General features: G+C 56.9%; 5 protein-coding genes across 5 annotated transcripts; 3 read left to right on the top strand and 2 right to left on the bottom strand.

Moving 5' to 3' along the window:
• The first annotated feature begins 350 nt into the window (after positions 1–350).
• Positions 351–4096, top strand: IE81DRAFT_150958 (hypothetical protein). The gene is made up of 3 exons (XM_025510441.1): positions 351–2389; positions 2461–3492; positions 3569–4096. The coding sequence occupies exons 1-3, from the start codon at positions 485–487 to the stop codon at positions 3998–4000; spliced, it is 3369 nt and encodes a 1122-aa protein (XP_025369164.1). The 5' UTR covers positions 351–484; the 3' UTR covers positions 4001–4096.
• A 538-nt stretch (positions 4097–4634) lies between these two features.
• On the top strand, positions 4635–6232 carry IE81DRAFT_324005 (hypothetical protein). Its single transcript, XM_025514121.1, has 3 exons — positions 4635–4929; positions 5021–5644; positions 5731–6232. Exons 1-3 carry the CDS (start codon positions 4710–4712, stop codon positions 6225–6227), a joined length of 1341 nt encoding a protein of 446 aa, XP_025369165.1. The 5' UTR covers positions 4635–4709; the 3' UTR covers positions 6228–6232.
• Positions 6233–6250: 18 nt separating this feature from the next.
• IE81DRAFT_314430 (zf-DHHC-domain-containing protein) lies at positions 6251–7642 on the bottom strand (the record flags this gene model as incomplete). The annotated part of the gene is made up of 2 exons (XM_025512503.1): positions 6251–7075; positions 7144–7642. The coding sequence occupies 2 exons, from the start codon at positions 7640–7642 to the stop codon at positions 6462–6464; spliced, it is 1113 nt and encodes a 370-aa protein (XP_025369166.1). The 3' UTR covers positions 6251–6461.
• A 6490-nt stretch (positions 7643–14132) lies between these two features.
• IE81DRAFT_324008 (hypothetical protein) lies at positions 14133–16096 on the top strand. Its single transcript, XM_025514122.1, has 3 exons — positions 14133–14829; positions 14904–15825; positions 15910–16096. Exons 1-3 carry the CDS (start codon positions 14306–14308, stop codon positions 15970–15972), a joined length of 1509 nt encoding a protein of 502 aa, XP_025369167.1. The 5' UTR covers positions 14133–14305; the 3' UTR covers positions 15973–16096.
• An 85-nt stretch (positions 16097–16181) lies between these two features.
• IE81DRAFT_347894 (hypothetical protein) lies at positions 16182–17527 on the bottom strand (the record flags this gene model as incomplete). The annotated part of the gene is made up of 3 exons (XM_025516201.1): positions 16182–16247; positions 16345–16721; positions 16843–17527. The coding sequence occupies 3 exons, from the start codon at positions 17525–17527 to the stop codon at positions 16182–16184; spliced, it is 1128 nt and encodes a 375-aa protein (XP_025369168.1).
• Between the last annotated feature and the right edge of the window lie 352 nt (positions 17528–17879).

Raw genomic sequence — 17879 nt, forward strand, 5'->3', positions numbered from 1 at the left:
GTCAGCCTCTGAGATACGATTCCAAGTCCGATCCTGAAGCTGCCCTGCTTCATCGATTCTGCGCTCTCTGTACCGGTACATACCTACCTGTCCCACTTTTGCACTAGAGGTGGCCATCAAGCGCACGGCTCCCAACGCCTGTGATTCGCATGCCCAATCGCCGATTGGCATCGCGACGCCTTGTCCGCGTCTACGCTTCACCTCCGCGGCGTACATTGGTGTCCGCGTAGAAGGCTCGAGCTCGGTGCAGCACAACAGACTAGAGAGTCGTTGGGCGCGTGGGGTAAGCTCTACGGCGTCAGTATTCCCATCGGCTAGTGCGGATCAGAGGTCAGAAGAGGTTGAGGCGTGGTGCCGCTAAATACAGCGATTTCGACGTCACAATTTGCGAGATAAACGGCAATCGCGCCGACCTGTGAGAGCAGCTCGAGCGTCAAAAGCTGGCCAAGCTCGACCCACCAAAGGAGCAAGTCTCGAGCATACGATGAAGCCCAAAAAGGAGCCTTCAGCCGACATTGGGCACTCAAAGCAGCTCAAGACGACCTCTCACCGAAAGTCGGGTGACACCGATTTCTCCAACGACCAGTCCCAGAGGGTGCAGCAGCAAATAGCAGAGATGCAAGCCCAAATGGCGATGCAGCAACGCCAGATCCAACAGCAATCCATTCAGCTCCAGCAGCAACAAAGGCACAGCGATCAAGGTCATCAGCAGAGGGTTGGCCCTTTCCTCGGCCACTTTGGCCAACCACCTGGTACGCCTCAGCCAGGCAACGATCCTCAGCAACAAGCATTTCAGTCACCATCAGCCTCGAGTGTGAGCTTCCCATACCAAAGCGCAGCGCAATATTCCCAATTGCAGCAGCGGATGCAGCAGTCTCCTCAGCAGCAGTCTCACTCGCAGCAGCAGCAGCAGCAATTTGGACCATCAGCCAGCGGACCAAGCTTTGCTCTCGGCTCTCAGTCCCTCGATGCGGGTCTCAGCAACGGAGGCATGCGCTCGTTTGGTACCGGAGCCAACTCGGCAGCCGCTGGAATGAGCGGACAGGTGCCGTTCAAGAACGCTGAGCTGGATGCTTTGGTCGCTGCCTACATGAATCAAAGCGAGTCTTCCGGCACTGGCGCAATTCGACAGCCGGTGACAGCGGGCTCCGGCTACACGATCGGATCTCGCAACCCCTTTGCCGGACAGCTTGAGGGGAATGCAGCGGCAGCGGTTTATGGGCAGATCGGCTTGGGCACTGAGCCTCACTGGGCTCGTGGCACAGGCGGTGGAGACGATGCAACGAGGAGTGGTGGGATTGCGCTACAACAACAGCAGCAGCAGCAGCAGCAGCAGCAGCAGCTCCAAATGCTTCAGCAACAGCAGATGCAGCTGCAGATCATGCAAGTGCAGCAGCAACAGCAACAGCAACAGCAACAACAGCGAATCGATGACGTCGCATCCGGAACATCAGGCTCTTCAAGATCCCGACCTCCCTTGGGTCTCGGTCCATCTGCCATGCAGAGTGGAGGCTACGATGGAGATGGCAGTAACCTTTCCTCATCGGCAACGCCAGGTGGCACGTCGAGCGGCGATGACGGCTCAGGCAAGAGACGACGAATGACTTTCGGTGGATCTGGAATCAATTCCTCTTCCAATGCTTCTAGCAATCACGCTGGTCTCCCACATCAGCCCGCATCCGCTCGCTTGCCTCCCTCCGACTACGTTGGATCCATGGGACCGCCGCAATTGACAGCCCCGCCAAGTCAGCGAAGCTCTCAGGTAGTGAGCCAAGATCAGCAAAAAAGCCCCATTACCCCAGCGACAGCGCGTTCTCTCGCGGCTTCTGCTTCTGCAGCCGCCACTGCAGCCGAGTCCTCGCACGCAGCTCTGGCCCGCCACAGGAGGGTGTACAGCGGTGACGTACATGGCGGTGGGGGTCCAATGCTCACCTCTAAGACAAGTCATGGGAGTCCGGCAAGAGGAGACAATGCAATGGATGCCCATCCAGGCGACCTGAGCAACATTTCCCCTCACAATGCCTTCTCACGCTCCACCAGCTTTGCTACTCAGAACACACCGTCGTGGCTAGGCTCCGCCTCTCGGCCCGTGCTGAATACGTCGGGTTCGATAGGAGGACCTGCGCATCCTTCGATCCAAGGCCACGCTGCGTCTCATCCGCCAGGGTTGGGCTCGCAGGTATTGAGAGGCCCCGATCGAGCCTCTATCGGCCACAATGCAGCCAGCGACTTCACTCGTAGGAAGGGTTGGAGCGCAAGAGTCGTTGAGGAGTTGCTCGACATGGTCCATGTGCTCGACGATGAGGCCAGATTTCTGTACGCGACACCTGGCATCTTTCAAATGACTGGATGGCGTGCCGAAGAGCTGCGCGGCATGCCTCTTTGGAATGTGAGTCCGCGTCTGCAAATGCTCAGATGGAGTTGGACAACGCTGACTTGCTGCTCCATTCGCGTCACCAGTACGTCCACCCTGAAGACGTTGAGGACGTCAAGCGTGAATTTGCCCGCATGTCGACGGAGAAGGCGGACATGACGTGCTACTACCGTTTTCGGCGGAAACCCCAGACGGCAGCCGACAAGCGCCAGAAGCGCGCGGACATCGAGCTCGCCACAGCTGCGGGTGACTCGCCGTCAACATCAGGTGTAGATTCCCAAGGCGATTCATCCTCTGCAGAGCCTGGTTCACAACGCGGGCCAAATCGAGCACGAAGAGGCGCATCGAATACTGGTAGCCCTGATGAAGACGATACCGAGGAACACTGGGAGGTTTTTGAGACCACCGGACATGCGTATGTTCCTCCGAAACCTCTGCAACTTGATGCCAATGGCGAGCTTGATCACGACGAGATTGACAAGATGCTCACAGACAATGCAGGCGGGGACGGCGCCATGTCTGAGACGAACGAAGGGAAAAAGGCCGGCGATGGCGTGCAGGAGTCCCCGTCCAGCTCCAGCAAAGTCAAGCACTATTTCTGCTCTGCCAGAGTCTATCCCACCAAGAACGTGGCGATGTTGGACTCGTTCTTGGAGCTCAAGTTGGAGAATGAGCGGTTGCGTCTCTTGCTAGCAGACATGGATCTCAAAGACGGGGAACGCATGGCGCGGCGATCGTCTTCGCGGTACAACGCAAGTGATGGGCACCTCGATGAGCGCAAGAGTGGGACCGATGGGCAATCCCAAGGCCGCGCTTCTTTGGACGATGCTGCGTATCATCCCGACTTCTTCTACAAAGCGGAACTTGAAGCTGCGGCGGACCACAGGCGCGAGAGCGCCAGCTCGATGAACGGCGCAGCTTGGCGGAGAGAGAGCGGAAGCGATCTTGCTAGTCACAAGTCTCAGCCTACCAGCCCTCCGCTGGGATCGAACACGATTGGCAACACACCTTCTTCCACCATGCAGCGCACTTTGACGTCTGGTACAGGCGTTGCTGAAGAAAGCGAGGAGGATGACGACGGCGATCTGGACGGGACAGAGGATGGCAGCAGGAAAAAGGTAAGCTCAGAAGCAGAGATTTTGCTGCGTGGGAGCTACACTGACGAAAATGGTTTCGTGTTGCTACTGTCCCCAGAAGAAACCCAAAGGCGATGAGGGCGACTATGTGTGCACAGATTGCGGGCGGATCGATTCTCCTGAGTGGCGAAAAGGACCACTGGGACCCAAAACCCTTTGCAATGCCTGCGGCCTTCGATGGGCCAAAAAGGTGAAGCGCAGCGGAGGAGACCCCACCGCTATCTCCAACGCTGCGGCCAAGACCCCTTCCAAGAAGTCGCAAGCTGCTGCAGCAAGGGCCGCGGCTCACGCTCATCGTCACGCGCACCAGAGCACAGGCATTGATATAGGGATGGGCGTCTTGATGGGACAGGCCTCTCAGACAGCACACGCTGCGATGAATCAGATGCCTGCTTTTATGCAGGATCACTCTTCTCAACACCTTTCGACGATACAACAACACGACATGTCACCTCAGCACGGAAATGACCTTATGAACGCGCACCACTGATAACCACTTGCATCGCCGGCCTCCTCCTCGACCTTCGACACCTCCGACTCTTCCAGCGAAGCCTGTAATATTTGTACGGATGCACGCATTGTGGACCTTGCACTCACGCTTTGTGTGCCCCCTCGCTTCCTCGTCTTTCCTCCAACATCGATTAAGTGCACACTACCTTATTTATAGCAAGGGCTGAGGTCCATGTCGCGCACCACGTCTATGTCTCATCCTATTCGAGCATGGGCCAGTGCAGTCACGCTCGACGTCGACGGCTCGCTGCTCTGCCCGACGCCCCCATTTTCACAACGCCTGCCTACTGTCTTGTTGTATGCATACACGCCATATCTAAAGGAAGCTCAAACACATGTCTAGTGATTTACGCTTGTCAGTCCGCCGAGTTGGCGCAGCTCGCACCTTACTCTGAACTCTGAAGCATCCTGATGAGACGGGCGTGAGCCAGCAGACCGAGTGGAGTCTTGCCCGTCAATTCAATGCTCTGTTCTGACTCCTGACCAAGATGGGAGATGTTCGAGCGGCATCCCTGAATCACATGGTCCGCCAAGCTTCCAGAGACGACGGTGAAGGGCGCTGTCTGATCGCTGCACAGTGCAGTCGCGCATTCAGCAGCGCGTGCGGGACAACCACCATCTCGCCTTCCGACAGCCACGTAGCTGGAAAAAAGTGGGATCGAGCCAAGAGACGGCGCTGCGCTCAAATCATGGAGGCCTCCGAGGCGAGGGCAAAGCGACGGAAGACCCACACAGAGGATGGGACGCAGCCGTCTCCAGAGCACAGCGGGCATCAGGCCCGCGAAGAGCCTGCCGAGAGATGGATGAATCTTAGCGACTCTGCAAGAGTGGACGACGATCACGAAGCAGGCACGCAGAGTCAGATGGACTATTTGCTCTTGCTGCTCGGGGACTCCAACTTGCCAACGGGTGAGTCTGAGGACGCGGAAGGAGCACACTTTCCCCCTCGCATACAGCCCCACACCTCTCTCTGACATTCACAATCTGTCGTGAATGGTAGGCGGATTTGTAGCTTCGTCCGGTCTCGAGTCATTCGCGGCGCACGGGCTCCTGAGGGCCTTCGGAACGATGGACTCCAGACCTTTGGCCTCTAGCTCCGGCCTCACCTCGGGCCTCCGGAATGCACCACTTTCTAGCAGTGGTCAACTGCTAGTGTACTTGGCTTCTTCGCTCGACTCTTATGCCAGCACTTCATTGCCCTACCTGTGCGACGCGCATGGACTCGCCGCAGGGTATCTCTCGAGCGCGTCAAGCGAGTCCAAAGACGTGATGGAGCCCCGCTGCGATTACGCTTCGGCTGCAATGATTGGCTTGAGAAAGCTCGACGATTCGCTCGAGGCCGGCTTACTGTCCAACGTCGCAAGACGCGCAAGCACGACACAAGGCGTCGCACTGTTGACTCTTCACTCGAAAGCATTTGCAAAGCCGATCGCTCTGACCAAAGGACATCCTGCAACTACTCAAACAGCACCGAAAGCAAAAGCAGCAGACTTGAGACCCACCAGCCGACTACGAGCAGAAGAAATTCTCGATCTATATCGAGGTGCGATCAGAAGAGGTGAAAGCGAGGGCCATCTGCCAATCTGCTGGGGCGTATTTTGCGCAGCACTCGGCATAGAGAGAGGTGATTGGATGGCCATGGCACCGCTCCTTGCGTGTCTGGCTGGTAGCTGATGTGACTGCGCGGCCGCATCTGTGTTTATTCCGCAGATGCCTCGGTCAGGACGCACATGTTTTTGCAAGCGAGAGCAATCGTCTCTGCTGCCATTCGAATGAACGTCATAGGCACATACGCAGCTCACAGCCTCTTGCATTTTCAACTCAGATCAGTACTGACTTCTATCGTCGACAAGTACGGAGGGAATCCCAGTGTTGGTCTAGACGATGACGTAGATCCAGATGAATGTGGACATCGTACCACTTCGAGTCAATATCGGACTCACCCCGCCATTCTTCGCTCATCAAGAGGCTACATGCATGGCGTGTCAAACCATGCTACCGCTCTGCCCGAAGCTGTGAGAGATGACGACCTGAGCCAAGGCTGGGCGTGGGACTGGGAAGAGGAAGGTGCTTGGCATATACAGGAAGACGAAGGGTCTCACGACGCGGGCCAGACGCGGGCCTCCGCTCCAGCCGTCACTTGGCCATTGGGCGAGATCCTGCAAGGTCGGCACGACGTATTGCACTCGAGAATGTTCAACAGTTGACAAGGCTCGAAACAATGCAATTTGTCTATGTATTATCGCTAGCGTGGTATCAAGAGATATGAGTGTATGCAAACGACCGACACGGCGTTGTTTAGAGACGCATTGGAAAGAGTGTTGAGGTGTCTGCGACAAACAGGAAAGCACGACTGGTGGTGCGCAGAAAGCTGATATGTTCAATGAATGTGTGGGCGGAGCCAATCTCGGCACAGCGCGACTGCCGATCGAAGGCCAATCCTATACTCGTGGACTGCCGTCGTTGGCGATATCACTGGCTTGTCGGCCCATCGAGCTGTTGCGCCAAGCAGGATTTGGTCTACGATTATCAGGCACTGCGCGACCGGAGCGGTCGATGTAGCTTTCTGGAATAGGTCTGCACAGCACTTCGAAAGCGTTGGCAAAAAAGTTTGGCACCGCAAAAGGGTTTGGATCCCTTCCTGGTCTTCCTAGAGCAGGCACGCAGCGATGGGATGCCACAGCATCGGGTTGGCTGGATTTCTCTCCGTACTCCTTCTGAGAGTTGATGCGAATCTGCTCCACTGTAGTTCGATTCATGCTGACCAAGCGCATGTGGTAGCCGAACAGGACGCACAAAGGGACCAGTACCCAGATAGGTACGAGGAAGAGGACTGCGCTGAGCGGAGCCTTGCGCAGAGCTCCAGCGAAATCGAGACCAGAGCCAAAACCGCCTCCAGGAAGTGGGTCGTCCAAACGCCGCGTGAGCAGGTAGAGGTGGACAGCGCTGAAGACCAAGCAGAGGCAACAGAGCGTAATGCCAGCGATGAGAAAGGAAAAGAAGCTAAAGTAATTGCGGCGGCCGATGCAAGTGTTCAAGAACGTGCAATGATGGTCTGTCACAGCGAAGCAGACACTTCGTGAGCAGGTTGAAAATGTCGAGCAGTAAATCTAGCGGTCTCACCAATGTTTTCCACGCAGTTATCGCAAGTCCTGCAATGACTAGCGCGAGGTGGCCGATATGTGCCGCATGTTTCACACCACTTGACTTTGAGATCTGTGCTCTGAGGGACTCGCACAACGCGAGGCAGAGGAATGGCAAGCGGATCTTCTGGATCCATTGGGTCGCCATCGCTAGTGGTGCAAGGCGGGTCTGGATCCAAGTCTCTGGGCAGCACTCCTGGATCTCTCCAGGAGGTCACCATCATGCTTGAGAGAGTGACAAGCCAGGTGTATGCTGTCAGGATGACAGGCGCTGGGCTTACATGTCGCCAAGTGAAAGGAGCGACAAAGATGAACCACAGAATTGGGAACGCAACGACGACTAGAGTGGCTCCAAAGAACGGCAGAGGATTGTCATCGGCTGTCATGATGCGTCCAAAGCAGAAGAACTTGTTTGCTCCTTGGAAGGACTTCCACTTGCGGGGATAGGAGCTTGGCTTCTCTGCCGGCCTTTCCTGCATCGAGCTCCTCTTGCTTCTCGGCCTGGGCGATGGCTGCACCTCGAGACGAGATGAACGGCTGTTTGGACTGGAACGAATGTTTGGCGATGGTGATTTTCCAGTGTAACTCTGAGCATCATAGCCTGACATTGCATTCGCTTGCCTGGTCGAAAAGGGCAGTAGCGGATCTCGACTTGCGTGCTCAGAGGGAGCTCTGGTCGACTTGTGAGCTCTGTGTGAACTCTGTTGTTGGCCGGCACTGTCGTGCCCCGTCCCCTGCGACGCCGCTCGACTGGAGGAAGCCTCCGTCCAGCCACTACTGCCGCGCAATGCGCCAGCATGAGCAACGTCAGTGGCAGGCGAGGTAGGAGACTGTTCTAGAGATCTCCCAGCTACGGGAGACTGAGAGATTGGAAAGTTGAACGGACTCGGAGTTCGTGTGGCTGCAGGCGACATCCTCGCGCTGCCTTTCTTCGGCGCGAGAAAGGCTGCTGGTGGTAGGATGGTCGGACGCACACTGAGGTTGGAGCGTACGGAGCTGCCCAAGAAGGAGGGGTGCGCAATCTCGCTGTCCACATCAGTATCGACATCCTCGTCACCTTGCGCAGCGCCATTTGCAGTTCCTCCACCCTGGTCTGCTGCGGACCCTTCATTGTTGGCGCTGGCATCCAAGGAAGTATCGGCCGGGCCCATTTGGCTGTCGCGCTTGCGCATCACTCCGGACTCGTCTTTCGACACCCTCTGAGTCCCGTCATTTCTAGCGTTGGGCTCTTGAGAAGCTGTCTTGCTTTGAGAAGTGCGAGAGGAGCGCGAGAAGCGTCTGCTGAGCGAGGCTTCTCGGGCTGAGTCGATTGACTGTCGGTACAACGCTTCCGTCTCTGGAAGGGAGCGAGAAGGCATCGAGGGCCCCGATGCAGCGTCGGACGCCATACTTTGTGAAATTTGCGGCGCAAGGTCGTTTGGTGTCGAGGAATTGAACCTAGCAGTGGTCGGGCCTGACGATTGACTACCTAGGTCGGTGCACCAGCATACAGGAGCAAATCACCCACATTCGTCGAGATGGCGCTCAGTGAAGCACCAACTTTGCGTGTTCGACTCTGCGCGCAGAAGAGCCAAAGCCAATGCTGCTGTAGAGGCAGGCGAGCGAGCGGGGTCGAAGCGTGCGACGCACCCAGCTTAGGGCTTCTTCCGAAGTCAAGCTTGAGGCATGTGTAAGTCCGCTGCCGCGCCAGAAGCGCTCAGATGGAGGTGTGAGAGAGGCAATGACTGGACGCGATGGCCCAAGTGTGGTTGCTGGAGCGGAGTGCAACACGGATCGTGAAGCGTGACTCAGAGTTGCTCTGCTCGAAGCGTCAGCCGAAAACGGGAAGTGCGAGTCTGATTATTGAGTGTTCGCGCTGCAACGTCGATCGCGCCAGCAGCAGAGGCGACATTCATGATTCATTCACCCTTTCGATCGCGATGCTGCAGCGGGGCGGGCGATCAGCAGCAGCGCCGCACCTTTAATTATTCACGCACAACTAAACCAATCCGCTGTATAGCGCGCTTTCAGCTACAGTATAGGCCACCCCGCTCGCCCCGCCCGGGCACGCGGTACGTGCAGTCGCAGTCACGCGTGTGAGTACGCACACGCGGGCATCCGTGCTGCATGTCAGGAGGCGCCGTTGAGAGAGGTGTGCACACGCCGCGAAGGCTCGCTTGCATATGGTCGCAAGTCATCCATGCAATCAGAATCACAATAACAGCTCGCTCGCTCTTACCACGTGGTTGCGAAAGGTTGAGTGGGGCGCATTGTGGTTGTTGTACGTGTGGCGCTGCACGCAAGCTGTTCCCGCCACGGCTGCTGCTGCTGGTGGTGCGCTTTGCATGCGTGTGGGTCATGCTCGACGCCCGTGCGTGTGATGGGATGGCAGAGCGTTGTCACTGGCAGAGTCGTATATATACCTCTGATAGCTGATCCGCTACAGCGTCGATCACAATGGCTCGCAACATCACCTGCCCCGGCTCCGTCTGCCTTCAACATTAATCCGCAATCGTCTGTATCAACGACAATCAGCACAACAATATTCGGCATAGCTTCTGGCTTGAGCCAGCTCTGGAACTCATCTCCACATCGTCCTCCGGTTCAAGAGAGCAAGCAGTGTCTGCATTGCATCATCCTCCGAGTCCGAGCTGTTTCGATCTCTGTCTTACAGGCTAGCCTACACATTTCACTTCAATATCGAAGAGGCACAACGATCGTCGACTCGGAACGGGGCGAGTTCAAGTCGGTGGATCAGTGTCGTCTTGATTTCTTCGATTCAAACTGCGTCTAGCGGAGAAGCCGTCTGCATCTATGGCCTCGACAGCAGTTGTCTGTGAGCTGAATTGCTTCAAATTGTGAAATGCTTGTTGCAAGCCCGACGCTGAACTTCGCAAATCTCTTCTTTGCTAGCCGGGCCACCCCCCGGGCTTGGTCTGTCGCCTGTGCCGCAGGCTCTAGGCAAGCATACAAGCGCAACTTCTCGCGCGCCCCCTGTCGCCCAAGATGTCCGTGAGAGGACTTCCCAGCCATACTCCACGACTCTGCTGCTATCTCTCAGCAAGAGTCCGCTAGTCACATTGCCGGCTGGCATGCCATCACTTAAAGAGTGGTACGGGTGCGTCACGACCATTTGTGGATGCACCCCGCATGCTTGGCGGGCGATACGAGCTAACCGGCTTCATCGTACTTGACGACGTTTGCAGGGATTGGGAACCTTATACACCGCGGTCGACTCATGGCTCCCATGGCCATCCGGGTGGCCAGAACATCGGTCAAGGTGGAGGAAGAGAGGGCAGGGAATATGGTCACTATGCTCGAGGCGAGCGAGGAGACAGAGCTGATCGCGGACAGCGGTTGGACGATGGCGAATTTCAGAGCGGCAGTCTTGAAAAGGGTCAGATCAGTGGCTTCCAGGGCACACGAAAGGGAGTGGAGAGAGGGTGAGAACGCTGGTGATGCGAGAAAAAAGCTCGCGCATCGCTCGGGCTGAATGCTCTTTGATACGCGCCGGCAGATTTAGACGTCTCAATGACGAGAGCAGTGACGTGCCTAGTCCTTTGCGTCTCAGTGGTGAGCTTGTTGCAGCTTTCCCGCACCTAATGAGCCCGAGCACTCATACATTTTGCGCATTTCACAGACCTCCCAAGAAGCCGCTTCCCGCCGTCTGGCAAAAATCCCTTTGGACAGCTCTCTGCCGGCGGCACTTTCCGGCCGGCAGGCAAGGATCTGGATAGTCCTGGAGCGGATAGACGGGTGCGTGTCTCTTCAGAGCAATTTCTGATACCCTGCAGTCCGACTTACGCCTTCACCCGCGTGCGACATAGTTTGGTGGTTCACGTCGCGATGGGTCGTCAACGACGCCACTAGAGGAGCGTGGTCCTCGTGGTGCGCGCGCAAAGGAAATCCGCGAAACAGATAGATCAGCTTCTGGAAAGGATCTTGGCGGCTTGCGTGAGAAGCGAAGGATTCCGCGCAGCGAAGCGATGAATGGTGCTGAGGACGACGGAGGCGAGTGGGAAAGCGTTCCTCGAAGTCCGGAAACAGAAAGGAGGCTCAGAGCAGCGGCACAGCGGGAAGCAGATTCTGCAAGTGATTGGCGAAGAGGCGGAGCTCTAGCAGCTCCGCGGTCCGCTGGCTTGAATCCACCCAGGAGCGCCTTGGGTCGCGATCGCAGAGACGAGAGGGGTGTGGACTCTGCTCGGAAGAATGCTTTCCCGTCTTGGATGGCTGAAGACGCTGAACCCAGCTGGATGAACGATGACGAATCCAGCTCCACTCCTCAATCAGCTCGTCTGCCTTCGACTGGCTCGACAATGCCAACGAGCGCCCCTGCACGTAAAGTGTCCGACAATGAAGTTGCAACCATTGGTTCTGCTTCTGGTATGGACAGCATACAGGCTTTCAGAGCTCAAATGAAAGAGAAAGAGAGACTTGAAAAGGAGAAACTCGACGCTGGAGCAAATGGAGCAAGAACAGCCCCACCCGGATTAGCACGGCCAGCTGCGGAGAGATCCGTTTTCGGGACTTCCAGGGTCACAGAAGACGCATCTGATAAGCCAGAGACATCCTCAGCGCCGGTTGATGCTAACAAGCCGAGTGAGAATGGAGAGACTACGGCGACCAGTGGCACAAGTCAGCGTGGAGCGGCGGAACAGACGAACACGGCAAGCTTGGCTGCTGGCCCACCAGGCCTTCCTGGTCGGTCGAGTCGCTTTGCGCGGTTCTTTGATGGCAAGCCTCGCGATCCACAAGCTGCTGCTCTAGCTGCCCAACAACGCTTCACGGAGGCTAAAGCGGTCGACATGACATCCACCGCAGCACCGTCCGTCGAACCAAGCAATTCTGCATCTGCTGGGCAATCTCTCAGTATGGCTGATCTTTTCAAGAGTGCTGGCGCACCCAGCTCCCCGGCGACTGACTTCCGCGATGGGGCCGCTTCTGGCAAGCGTGAAGGGCAGGCTGCTGCGCCGTTACGGCCAGGAGAGCCGAACGCTTCTGAGCGATCAGCGGTGAAACAGCCTTCTCGCGAGGATATCGCATCAATGGAGAAGATTATGGCTCTTCTCAGTGCTGGAGGGGGAGCCAACCGCCCAGAAGGCGATGGACCTCAAAATCACACCCGTGACCAGTCAAGCGGTGGTGGTCGCACCCAGCCCGATGCCCCTCGGGACAGGTCACCACGGGTTCCTTCCCATCCTGGTGCCCAAGAGCGCCCAGCAACCGAACACCGCGCGGACGGATTGAGCTCGTCACCTGCCTTTGCCCACGTTTCTGCTCCTACTCACAGTACCGACAGCAACAGTGGGCCGCACCAAAGCCAGACCGATCGTCATTCAGCTCATAATCGCATACCTCTTCAGCGAGAAGAGCTGAGCGGTCATCAGCAGAGTCCCCAATTCAGCTTCATTCAGCGCGCGCCAGTTGAGCCCAACGACGCTTACGCTCAACAACACCAACAGCCTCACCAGCGTCTTGTCAGCAACCAGACTCCATCTGGTGGGCCTATGATGTCTCCTTCGCTGGGTGGTCCTCCACTCCCTCCTGGATTTCCGTACGGCGGCGTCTCGCCTCAACAGCATCGATCGGACCACATGTACGGTGGACTGCCTTCGCCTGGCAATGGCAATGGGGCAGCGCCTCCATCGGGTGCTGGAGGGCCTGATGGTCGATTCTCCTTCGGCGTAGACCCAAGGATGATGGGTCGGCCGGGTTCAGGAGGGCCGATTGGGCCCCACAGCCTGCCACCCGGACTGCCCCCACACATTGCCGCTGCGCTTGGTGCTGGCCCCATGGGACCAAGACCGCCGAACATGCCAGGCTTTCCTGGGAATGGAGCCGGAGGGCCAGGTCGACCACACATGCCGCCACCCCCGCCTCCTGGCCTGTTGGGCGCACTGCCGCCGCACATTCAGCAGCACATCATGAGCCTACCTCCTCACGTGCAGCATCAAGTCCTGTCTCAACATTTTGGAAAGGGACCTGCGCCTGGCTCTGGTCCAATGCAGTCGCCCATGATGCCACCTCACCAGGGCGCTTCATCACACCACCAACATCCAGGTTCGTTCGCGGGCGAAGGGGCTAGTGGCGGTCCCCCCGTCTCTACACCTCCACCATTTGGTCACTCTCCTGGCTCTGGTCATGCCATGCCATCGCCCGGAGGCCAGCAACCGATGAACGCTGCCAATCTGATGGCTATGCTCGGGCAGCGACCCAGCGGAGGCTCGACGTAACCCGCGCGAATCGCAGCCTCGAGCAAGCTAGCGCTTCGTATGTTGCAGGGTGAATCTCGTCGCCCATCACGCCGCTTCAGAAGTGTGTTGAGGCACTGCTGTGCCCGGCGTGCGCGTCATGCTTCTCCAAGCACTGCGCTCTCGTGCTCGATTTTCCTGCTCCGACCCATCTCCTCATGATGCGCTCCAAATCATCGACGTGTCCTCTCACAAAGTGGTTCTTGGTCCATGCGCGTAACGAACATGCCTCCCTTCGGTCGTCAAATGATACATCAAAGCAATCGAGAATGACTGGATCTTGACTGGTCGTCATAGGGTGGTGCATGTAAATGATTTGCTTGCCTGAGCTTGCTCTTCAGAAGGACAGGTATGATCTCAGAATCAGAAGGAGTGGCAGACGTGACCACATCGCGCTACACTTGCATGTGAATCAAGAACTTGCTTGCAAACAAGAATAGAGTTACCAGTTCAAATGAAAGGATCACGTGGCTCAAGTGACTTGACAGCATGATGAAAGAGCCTTGAGTCTTGAATTGGCCGCAGATGCGCCTGCAGAGCACGCACGGACCTTGGTGATCGGGCGGGAGGTCTGCCGACGTTCGCATTGCATGCCGCTGCTGCGTAATGCGTGTGCGCGCTTCGGTCGGTGCGCGCGCAGCCGAGCGACCTTGCTGTGCTGCGCTGATTCACGATTGTGTGCTCGTCGGATGAGGGGTGCGGGGGCGAGTGTGCTCCTAAGACTTCATGTCAGTTCCTCACCACCTTCAGCATCGCCAATTGTAGCTCACACGCTCTCGACCTTCAGTCGCTAGTGGACTTTGCTAGCCTATCCGCTCTGCACGCCTTCAACGAAACGGACTCGACAAGGGAAGCCGCTATTCACAACAGCAGAAAGTCAAATCGTGCTCGCTCAGACGCACTAGTCTCAAGATGGGCTTCATCTTGGATGTGCTCGGTGGTGTATTCACCGTCTTTTTTCTCGTCATCACCATCTCCGTGTCACTGCTGATATCGCAGCCGCTCACAGGCGCGCTCGTGCGTTTGCGAGCCAACTATTTGCCCAAAGCCCTCTCCCTCGACTCTGTGTTGGAGGATGGCAGCACAAATTTGGGTAGCGGTGCAAATCCACGCGCCATCTCTGCCTACTTTCTGAGAGATGCTAGGGCAGCCGCAAAGATTGGACCGGTGGTGAACGGCGTGTGGGGAATGCTGCAAAGGACGTATAGATTGGAAGGCTGGAGCGGCATATACAGAGGCTCTGCACCCGTCGCTATCCAGCTCATGTCCCTCGGCTTTATCGCCGGCGTCATCTTCAACACTGGCGCCATCTCAGCTTCTGGTGGGGCGTACAGGAGTGCGCCTGCTAGCCCGGACAAGTTTGGCTTCTGGGGCAACCTCTTCTTCATGGCTCTCGTCGCCATAGTCACTCTTCCCATGAGCGTGATTACGACTCGGTAAGTAGCATCGAAGCACTAGCAAAGTGCACAATGACTTGAGCTGATTCAGATCCTTGTGGATGCTTTATCAGGACAATCGTGCATCCTCGCGCTTTGCCAATGACGACACCCATGCGGAATCTCAGGGAGCTGCTCTCCCCCTCAGAGTACGCCCAGCCTTGGCGTCTGTTCCAAGTGCCTGGACTACTTGCGGCGACCTTGCTGCATGTGTCCTGGGTCGGCTTGGCCACTCGCCTGGTCCGATACTTGACAGTCCCAGCCTTAGGAGGTCTTCCACCTGTCAAACCCGCGGCACCGGATGACCAATACTTTTCTGGACCGACAGACGAATCCCTGAAAGTTGGCGCGTTGGGGCTGGCAATCTTCTTGGCATGGAATGTCGCATCGACTTTGATCCTCAGTCCAGTGGAGATCGTCATAGTTCGCTTGGCGGTGCAGAGACCAGAAAGCCAGCAACCCTTGCACATGGCTTTTGCGCCTCGCGCAAACGGAAACGCGCCCAACTCTTTCAGTCATCACAATGCCAGTCAGAGAAGCGACAATTACAGAGATGGAAGCAATGCGCCGGACAAACCTCTGCCACAGCAGCCCAGCGATGCAGCTGAGCCCGCTCCGCGACCCAGCTTTGCGATTGAAGACGAGGAGGAAGATGAAGGTGCATCAGAGGCGCCTCGCTCGAATGGCTCGGGGCACGCATATAGGGATACGGAAGATGAGCCTGTCAAGCCAACACAGGCCAACCACGAATCGGCTAGACCAGCGTCCGTTGCAGGTGCCGCATTCGCGAGAGAACAAGCGCCCTTTCTTCCGACGTCCAGTGATCACTTGTCCCAGCAGCGAGAACCTATCATAGCACTCAGACCTTGCGATCAGCCATTGACTGCTAGCGCTGCCCAAGAAGCGGCCGAACAAGGATTCGGAGCACCAGTGGTTGAGAGGTACGAGGGCTTCGTTGACTGTCTCAACAAATTGGTCGATGAAGAAGGTGTCGAGGTGAGTGACTTCGCTTTCTCACTCTACTGATTACAGCGATGTTCTTGCTGACGGGTCTTGCCGGGCATCTTCGAATACCTGCAGGCCCTGTACAGAGGAGCGATCATCACGCTTCTGGGAACATTGGTGGGCTCGTTCGGTGGGTAAGCTCGGCCTGCAGAGCCTCTTCTTGCCTCCCATCTCGTTACGAGCCACAGTAGCATGCGTGGCCTTTTTCGTCTGTGCCATCTTGAGCGATGAGGAAAATGTATCAAATTACACATGAATGGTGAAAAGCTTCTCTTGGAAGCGTGCTTGAGCCGCTGGTGATGTATGCGGCGCGCGGGCATTGATGATCTTTGGCAGCGGCTCAGACTCTATTCGATCGGCAGAGAGCCTTTCTGCGCCAAGTGCTGGAGGTTGATTTCGATGTCTTGCTTGATCTGTAACGACAAGATGGTAATCTGGCATGGCATGAGTCTCCATCAAGCTTCGGACAGTCGCCGGATAGGGCAGTGCGGCAGAGGATCGGCGACTCACCGGCGCTGAAATCTCGCCCTTTTCAGCCACGTAGGCCAAGAGCAGCTCTCCGATGCCTGCCCACCTATCAAAGGCTGTGTCGTCGGTATCCCTTCCCCTCACGCCCGTAGGAGCGGGTCTCTCTCCCACAGCGCCCAACCTCTTGCCCTTGAAAAGCACATCCATCCTACTAGCCCCGGCAAATCTCAGGTCTAAAGATTGGCCCTTTGCCACCGAAGCCTTGGGAAAGAGCGAACGCAGAGAGTCCAAGGCTGAATCGAGGAGGTGCTCGTCTGTTGCATTCAGACTGCCCGAACGACGAGCTAGCTTGGCTCGCGATTGCAATGAGCGCAGAAATCCGTCTCGCAAGTGTGACATGTCGGTATTGCGCACGGGAACTGAAGCGCGGGTCGAGAGAGGTTTACAGCGCTCAGGGTCAGCTTGAAGAGCGGCGAAAGATTATTTGGAAGGCAGAGAGAGCCTTGCAGCAATGCCAGTGCACGGACCTTTCGTACTCACCTATGCGGATGAGACACTCTGTTCCACCCAGCAACAATTGTCTCAGCACGGCCTCTGTGCTCTCTTCCTTGCCCTGGCTTCCCAGCAGCCTCTTCGCCCTTTCCAGACCTTTGCCATCGACGTACAGCCCAGCTACGTACACCCTCACTCTCAAAAAGCTCACCGTCCTCACTCCCAGCCCCACCAAATGCAGCTTCTCATTCGTGGCTGGAGAGAGAAGCAACCTGGGTAGAGACTCGCCAGTGGCAATGTCTGTTCTTTTGGTCGATTGTGGAAGAGAGGAGGAGGGAGTGGAGAGAGGGATGGCTGAGAGGGAAGAAGAATCGGAGTGCACCTTGTTGTTCTGCGATGAGGCGCACAGAGCCAAAAGCAGCGCCAACGTGCCACCGACCAGCGTCAAGCCTGAGCTCAACCTTGGCAGAGCTCGAAGAATCTTGCTGGAATTGGCTCGCGGACGGGTGGAGGAGAAACGTGCTTGAGTAGGCGAATGGCTGGGCGCAGTTGCTCGATGCCGAGCAGGCCAGTTGGGGCGACGGGCAGAGGCGGTATAGCGCCTGTCTAGCAAGCCGACGGGTCGCTGTATTTTGCTGAATTGGCTTGTTAGTGGTGAGCATGCGGCGCGAGTGAGCGTTAGCTTGCTGGAAGATGCGACCGAGGCGGTCAGCGAGGCTGGTGGGAGTAGCATCTTGGCAGCTCGTCGGTTCGGGCGTTCGATGAGGCAAAAGACGTGGGGAGCAGCGCAAGGCGGGTTCAGCTGCGAAGAGCCAACACAGGGTACACGCTCGATGAGGAAGGATGGAGCAACTGTGACTGATGTTGATCACGTCGAAGGGATAGGTGACGATTGCGTGAGAGCGTGACAAGCGTCAAGAAGACAAATTTCGAGTTTGGAAAGGTCGACCAGCGGTCTGCATAGATGTACGGTAACAGCATGCAGCGAGCATGCTTATCCGCACTTGATTCGTGCGCGGCCGCGGTCGGGCTTCGGCAAAAAGAAGCCAACAATCACGAATCGTGAATCTTGAAATCTGAATCGC

This window comes from Ceraceosorus guamensis (assembly GCF_003144195.1).
Source record: "Ceraceosorus guamensis strain MCA 4658 unplaced genomic scaffold IE81scaffold_35, whole genome shotgun sequence".
NCBI classification, from domain to species: Eukaryota; Fungi; Basidiomycota; class Exobasidiomycetes; order Ceraceosorales; family Ceraceosoraceae; genus Ceraceosorus; species Ceraceosorus guamensis.

Coding starts and splice junctions, on each gene's coding strand:
- IE81DRAFT_150958 (XM_025510441.1), top strand. CDS start 485: ATGAAGCCCAAAAAGGAGCCTTCAGCCGACATTGGGCACTCAAAGCAG. Junction 2,390..2,460: donor GCGGCATGCCTCTTTGGAAT/GTGAGTCCGCGT, acceptor TCGCGTCACCAG/TACGTCCACCCTGAAGACGT. Junction 3,493..3,568: donor AGGATGGCAGCAGGAAAAAG/GTAAGCTCAGAA, acceptor TACTGTCCCCAG/AAGAAACCCAAAGGCGATGA.
- IE81DRAFT_324005 (XM_025514121.1), top strand. CDS start 4,710: ATGGAGGCCTCCGAGGCGAGGGCAAAGCGACGGAAGACCCACACAGAG. Junction 4,930..5,020: donor GGACTCCAACTTGCCAACGG/GTGAGTCTGAGG, acceptor CGTGAATGGTAG/GCGGATTTGTAGCTTCGTCC. Junction 5,645..5,730: donor AGCACTCGGCATAGAGAGAG/GTGATTGGATGG, acceptor TTTATTCCGCAG/ATGCCTCGGTCAGGACGCAC.
- IE81DRAFT_324008 (XM_025514122.1), top strand. CDS start 14,306: ATGGGCTTCATCTTGGATGTGCTCGGTGGTGTATTCACCGTCTTTTTT. Junction 14,830..14,903: donor ATGAGCGTGATTACGACTCG/GTAAGTAGCATC, acceptor ATGCTTTATCAG/GACAATCGTGCATCCTCGCG. Junction 15,826..15,909: donor TCGATGAAGAAGGTGTCGAG/GTGAGTGACTTC, acceptor GAATACCTGCAG/GCCCTGTACAGAGGAGCGAT.